Source organism: Lathyrus oleraceus, chromosome 3 (assembly GCF_024323335.1).
Source record: "Lathyrus oleraceus cultivar Zhongwan6 chromosome 3, CAAS_Psat_ZW6_1.0, whole genome shotgun sequence".
Taxonomy (NCBI): Eukaryota; Viridiplantae; Streptophyta; class Magnoliopsida; order Fabales; family Fabaceae; genus Lathyrus; species Lathyrus oleraceus.
The window spans coordinates 163,150,171-163,157,796 of NC_066581.1; the positions used below are offsets into that span (position 1 = coordinate 163,150,171).

A 7,626-nucleotide genomic window follows, 5' to 3' on the forward strand; every position below is an offset into this window, starting at 1 on the left:
ATTGGCTAGGGCACCTGCCCTAGCCAATCCAATTGGCGCCTCCATTCAAGTTTTAAGAGGAGTCGCCAATTCAATTGGAGACTCCTCCTAAAAGTGGGGTACTTTGGGAATTTTTCTGAAATCTGGGATATTTTGGATTTTTTTTTGAAAAACTGGGTTATCTCGGTAAAAAAAACCTGCCTTTTTCTTGATCCTATCTTTTTTCTTCATAATCTTACTCTTTATTTTGTGATGTGCTCGCCTACTCTTGTTCGTCCTGTTTAGAGTCGTAACGATCGGACCGGTTTAGTGGCGTCATACCGGGCGGACCGGGAATCTAAAAACTTGACCGAACTATTTATATGCTCTGTTGACCGGTCGACGGGTCAGGCTTTCGGTCCGGTTTATTCTAAAACACTGCGTGTATCAACTTCAGCGCTTCATCAGTGAGCACCAAGGTTTTTCTCTTGTACGTGATTTAAAATCCGTAAAGAAGAACAAAACCCGAGAGCACAAGTGTTGTAGCTTCTTTTCACTTGCACTTCCATTACCTCTTTCTCGGTAACTTAGGGTTTTTATATATTAATTCTTCTTCATCTCCCTCCATTTTATATTCTAATTTTCTGATTCATATCGCAATTTCTGCTTAGTTCGTTTCGGCGATTCACGGAATCCAAAGTTTCGTTGATTGATCCATCATGTTGGCCAAGAGACTAACCTCCTTCCTTAAACTCTCCCCCAAACCTAAAATTTCCAGGTAAGTTATATTTTGCTTCTCGTAAATTCCTTTAATGTTCAAAATTCCTGATATTTTATTGAAATTGAAATCATAATATGAATGGTCCATGATTGTAACTACCAATTTTAAATAATCGCAGTGCCGTGAAGGATGCGGATGAAAAACAGGGTAAATATTTTGCTCGTAAGGCAGTGTCGTTTGTTTTGATTACTATTACTGGTGGTGTTGCTCTGAGTGCTCTCGACGACCTTTCTATCTATCATGGTTGTAGCAGGTAAATATCATGTGTTTTTCAAGAATGCTAAACTTTTTTGGTTAAAACTGAAAGTTGAACCTCCTCTTATCTCCTTCTACATGAAAATAACTAATAGTAATGATGGTTATATTCAGAGCAAGATAAATTTGATAGGTAAGTTCAGCATCCAAGCTTGTACTTATAATGACCCCTAGGTAAAGAAACTGAGTCATAGGAACTTGTCTGAACCCGACAACCTTGTACCTTAAATAATAACCACTTAGCTGAATTCACACCGCCGCCAATTCACCACAAAGCTTGTTTATCTTGCTTGGAATCTTGCTGGCGCAGAGGTAACTGTCGGAAGTTGAATAGTCACTTTTGCATTGATACGCACCAGTGACGTCGCCGGTGGTTGTATTGTATCGGGGAATGTTTTCTTTAGAGGTGCTATAAAAATTTAATCTTTATATTAAACTAAATTCTTACTATTAAACAAATTAACACCGACACACACCCCAGTTGGTAATGTGGTTAATTGAGTTGAGCAGATGATTAGTTACCTGAAGCGGAAGGAGAAGTGAAAACTCCATTGAGGTAAAAGCTATAATTGATAAAGCAACTAAAGAGATAAATCTGAGCAGAAATTGAATCACCACACTCTTAACACAATCACTACATGCTCTTTATATTTTAATTATAATAACCCCTAGGTGGCCTTGGTGTATCACCATTTCCAAATTCTTTGTTATCATTCCTCCAATTGAATATTATTATACTTTCGACCGGCTTTCATTGTTTTTCTCAGTAGATATTGGACAGTAAGCATCTCGAAGACAAAAAACTTTTATGCAATCCTATTACTAATACTTATAAAAAAGGATCTTCTCAACTACTGCTCTGTATATTCCAAAATTGAATGACGTGCTCCCTATGGCCGCTCCTAAAATTATTTCCTGTAAAATTTGCAGCAAGGCCATGGAGGATGCAAGCAAGAACCAGGCAATAATAGATGCCATTGGAGAACCAATTGTTAAAGGTTCATGGTACAATGCATCTCTTGCAGTGGCTCACAAGAGGCAATCCGTGTCTTGCTCGTTTCCCGTTTCTGGACCCCTAGGCTCAGGTGTCTTACAGCTGAAGGCAGTCCGCGATGGAGGTTAGCAATTTGAATGCCAACGCTTTTCCAAACTCTTGATGTGTCTATAACTAACTAATATTACTACCATGAGGCTATATAAATCTGGTTGCTTGCTTTGACATATTGTTTGGACAGTTGGGGACACAAGTGAGGTCAGTTTGATAGTAGCTAATAACATTGATTATTGGTATGGTTTCTTTGAAACAGATGACTCTTGGTCTTCTTTTTTTCTTCCTCGAGATTGGGAAATTTTAGTCATGGACGCTCTCCTCCATGTACCTGGGAACGAGGAGAAGCATCAGACATTACGGATTAATCTCTCACCCAAGTTGTCTCCTTCTATTGCTTGCACCGACTGTGTAGCTTGTCCATCCGATAGATCAGAGGCGAAGTTGAGTTCCAATCAATAATAGTAAGCTTAAGTGGCTATCAATATTTCGACTATAAACACTTGTTTCTGGTTTTAAACATTTTACATGAGGCAAAACAATAGTATTATAATAGTAAGCTTAAGTGGCAATCTTTCTTTCAACTATAAACAATTTTTCTTCTTCTGGTTATTCTTTGTTTTGGAAGGAATAAATTTAAATGTTTCTTATGGTGTAATATGTCAAATAAATGTTGGCTTGAGGGTTGTAATTTCCCCTTATTCTGCAGTATCTTTACTTTTTATTTGTAGCTGTTTTTTAAGACTCACATTTGTAGTTTTGTTTTCTAATTTAAATTTAGAGAAGACCATTTAGAAATTGGTTCACACTGTTGAGTTGGTTTCATTTTGTTTGAAATATCATGATTATAATTTTTTATCCGCATAGTAGAAAACTTGTTTCTATTGTATATTGTTGGTGAATATTTGTAATTGTATTATTTGTACACGAAACACAAAAAAAGATAAATTTGTTGCACAATAATTAATGATTGAATAATAATAATAAAATAATTTGAGTATTTTAACTCTTCAACAAACAGGGGTTTTACTAGCTATTGTTCCAAAAATATTGGTTAAAGAATCTATAAAAGTAAATTGTGTTTTGAAAATACAATTGGTTACCCCATACAATTGCTTACTTTTGTCACATTTGCAAAAAAAAATTGTACCAAAATAGTGGTTATGGAAGCGCTTCCATGGGACCTCTCTGAGGGATGATAATCACGGTCTATATCATAGTTTCTGATTTAGATTTTGCTCTTTCGACGGGATGGTCATCTTCAATCATATTAAGATCAAGAGGTTGATTGTAATCACCATGGGCATCTCCTTCATCGTGCTGCCCACGTCCTCTCTGATGCCACAAAGAAGTTCAATAGAATAAATTATTAACTGTACACAGATGATATCTTACCGAACCTTTTTGAGCATATTCACACTACCTACCCGTTTGATTGCACACCATATGACTCAAACTCCCTTTTGATTATGCTCTCAGTAGTCTCATAACTCTGTTAGAAGATGGAATCAATAAGATATGACAAGCAATATGAAATAGCACCAAAGTTATTATATTGGAGAATATAAGTTACAAGTTTGGCCACAAATAAAGTCTTGTATGGATCTCCTGATATATTTGGATCATTTTGTGGATCATCTACATTGAAGGAGGTGGAGAGACAACATTCAGAGAACATAAATCTACAAATTTAGAGTATAAACGATTCATCACATTTCTCAGCAGCTTTCGCAATTCCTTTCTCAAGTCTTAACTTGTGCATTTTGGCCCTTCTTTCTGCTTGAGTACACCAAAATGAATCAACAATATGTTATTCACTATTGAAACAACTTAAACTACTATACTACTTTTATTTGCCAATTGTCAAATTAACTCCATGCAAAGCAATATATACTCGGTATATAGCAGTTTTGTCAGTCCATTATACATTATAATAACAACTCATTTAAGTAAATTTAAGAAGAAAAACTGGAACATGGCAATGTCTGAAGAGACAAAAGTAGCTATATTGGTCGATATTTACCATTATAGTGAGCCCAAAAACCACCAGTATATCCTTTCATGGCGGCTATTTGACAACACTTTGCTAACAAAAAATTTCATGGTGTAAAACTTAACTACAGAAATTTGGGAATACATAAATACAGTTTTGAGCACAACTATTATTTTGAAAACTAATAATTAATGTAACTGTTTCCGCAAATGCAATCAGACACAATATGGATATGAATGACATAAATAGACCAGTCATAGGAAATTATGTCTACCACAAAAGTCTGGAGAAGCTGCTTCAATCGTACCAGTACAAAAAATTAGTGCAATAAAACAAATGCAATCAAACCTCCACAGAAATTCCCTATGTAAAAACCAGACAAAATAATGAAGTTATGCATAACAGTCAAATTAATAACACTGCAATTTAACTTGTTCTTCAACACATTTAACACAATTACTGTATAGAACAAATTTCCACCACTCTTCACATTATTCTTCACCCTTCCAAATGCTTAATCCCTCTTTGCCTCAAATCCAACACCGCCATCCACTTTTCTTGAACCACAAACATTGTAAAGAAACCGAGTCATAGGAACTTGTCTGAACCCGACAACCTCATAACTTAAATAATAACCACTTAGCTGAATTCTCACCGCCACTGCTGAATTCTCACCACCGCACTTCACTGCAGAGCTTATCTTGCTTGGACGCATAGCTAACAGTCAGAAGTTGAAAGATCACTTCTGCATTGATACGCACCATTGATGTCGCCTAGCAAACAAAGTAACACGGACACAACTAATTTGGGGCCAAAAGATTTATTGATGGAGAAATTGAATTGGGTTGTCTCCTTGAGTGATATCATGCGCTGAGATCGCTTCAACAGAATGGTTGAGCAATTTTGACTATTTCCTTTCGACCCCTGTCGATGGAGTTTTTATTTGGATTTAAACAGCTTGTAATCACACTCTCAATGAGTTGGGAATAAAGGATTCAACACTATAGGAAGCCTCTGAAGCCACTTCCCAGTTTGATAAACTCAAACATTTGTTAATACTTTCAAGGCCATTATTCCAAATCAAGGGTTCGCCACAATTATAATAGAGAAAATAGACTCATAAATTTTAACTTTAACCATCTCGTTAATACATTCAGAAATAGAAATAGATGTTTCAATGGAAACTCTTGCAAAATTACTAATAGTAATACACACAGAAAAACAAAACATTATGCTATTAAGCCATTTCTGTTCAAATGAATACAATGATTTTAGGTCAGTAGAAAGACGATTCACCAGAGGCAGCATACTCAGACCACGTCACTTCACATAGCAAACCAATGTACAGACACTAAGAGGAAAAACAAAAGAAAGTACTACTACAAACCATGGCAATCAAAGTACAAAAATAAATAAATTATACAAAGAACATATCAAATGCGATGCAATTCAAAATATCCTCACCTCTCATGTTCTTGGATTCCTTTGCCCTTAAAATCATGATCTCTTTGGAGTTCTTTTCCCTTACTCTTTTTCTTATCTTCATCGTTCTTGTTAACCATTTTGTGCAAATGAGAGTGAGTTTGTGTGTAGAATGAATGAGAAGAAGTGATGAGGATGAGCATTTGAACAAATATATATCTAAGAATTGGAAGGAAAAGTTAGTTAGTCAGTTAGAAACTGAATTTTGGTTATTGTTATTATGAAACTGATTAACTAACTAACTTCTCTTTTCTGTTGTGCTTGTAACTGAATAAAGTGAGTGAGTTAGTTATTGTGGTTGCAATCACTCTCGTGTGTTCTCTAACAAAATAGAATTGTTGACACTGATATAGTTCTGTGGACATGTTCATTTTATTAAAAAGTTAAGCTTTGTTTGAATTTGATGACATAGAGAGGTATGGGATAGATTATATATAATACAGTTTCAATGTGTGTATTAGCTTTACCCTTAGATTTAATTAACTATTAGATTCTTCATTTAATAAAACAATCACATTGTATCACATTTTATATATATTCAATTAAAAAAAATTAACATTTTAAATTAATTTTATTAAAGTTATCGATACCTTACTACTTATCATGCATACCTAAAGATTTGTCTTAATTAAATATTTAATTTCGTTCCTTCTTTTAACCCTTAAAAATATACTCAAATAAATTTAAATTATTTGAAATGTTTATGGGATTAATAAATTATTATATTTTTTATTTTATTTTCATTTTAAGTTAAAAAATAAAAATAATATATTAAATAGATTTAAAACATATTCTTTATTAAATGCTTAAAATTATATAATTTAAATAAACTATTTTCTACCTTTTTTCTTTTCTTTTAATTTTCATTCACTCCTATCTCTCCAATACTTTATATAGTTAAAAGTATTTTATCTTTTGTGAGTTTAAGGATTCTGTACGAATATATTTATAAAAGACTTAATAATAGCATAACGTGGTAACTAAAGGAGAGACGTAGAGCATTTGACCTGAATTCCCTTTTTTTTTATTCATCCGACAAGGGAAATGTGAGAAATGATATTTATTTGGTTAAAAGAAAGTCGGTGTCAATAGACTAATTAACATCTCTCTAAAAAATAGAGACTCAATAGTCTATTATTGACTGAGTGGACAATTATTAGTCTTTAGAAAATCAATGGCCAAAGAACCCCTATAAACATATATTCTTTAACGGGAGAATGAGACAAATTATCATACCCTCAACATAACATAATGCTGAAACACCGAAAATCTCTAACCTCAGCCTAGCCTAAACCTCTCTTATCACGAACAACAATTAAATAAGGGTTTTCATCATCCTGAGTAAACTTTAACCACTTGTTTAAAAAGGAAAAATCAATTATAGAAAACCTTTTCTGAAATACAATTGTTAAAAAAATAACATTAAGTTAAAATCTTTGAGTCTTTATAGTTGACTTTTATTTTAAGAGTTTTTATGTGAATATAAATTTGTCTTATGAGTACGTTTCCACATTTTCTCATATTGACAATAAAGATTCTCCAAAAAATTCTCCAAAAGTTGATTGAATTATTAAAAAACCAAAATCTCAAGTGCAGAATGTGCCTAAGCTAGTCATATATTATTCTCACAGAAATGCATGTTCTGTAATTCAAACAAAGGAACACTAACAATACTAAAATGAAAGTTGTTTCTTGGTATTGCATACACATGTCTATTGAAAAATTGATTGATATGATTCACAAAGCCAAAGTACAATGATCCAAAGTACCCTTGTATGATGTTTGCAATTCATTAATGTTAGTTGATTAGTTATTTATTATCGTCAAGAACAAACTATAATGTGAGATAAAAATTGAGTTTTTTTTGAACAAACAGAAGAAATTCTTTTAGGTTTTAAAAAGAAAGAAAAGAAGGTAGAAGAATAATCAAATTAAAAATGTTTTACTATTCACTAATTCAATAAGAGTTTAAAGATTACAAGTAAATAACAACAGTTAACTTCTCTCAACAACATGAGAGAACTAGTATATTTATAGACTACTAAACAAATTTAAGCAACAAACTAACTTAAATAATTCGACTTAAACAAAAGATCCAATTCGACATAT

At 33.1% G+C, this 7,626-nt stretch overlaps 1 protein-coding gene across 1 annotated transcript; it reads left to right on the plus strand.

Moving 5' to 3' along the window:
• The first annotated feature begins 348 nt into the window (after window positions 1-348).
• LOC127126004 (uncharacterized) lies at window positions 349-2,753 on the plus strand. Its single transcript, XM_051054864.1, has 5 exons — window positions 349-540; window positions 630-736; window positions 858-992; window positions 1,925-2,112; window positions 2,302-2,753. The coding sequence occupies exons 2-5, from the start codon at window positions 678-680 to the stop codon at window positions 2,502-2,504; spliced, it is 585 nt and encodes a 194-aa protein (XP_050910821.1). The 5' UTR covers window positions 349-540; window positions 630-677; the 3' UTR covers window positions 2,505-2,753.
• The last annotated feature ends 4,873 nt before the right edge of the window (window positions 2,754-7,626 follow it).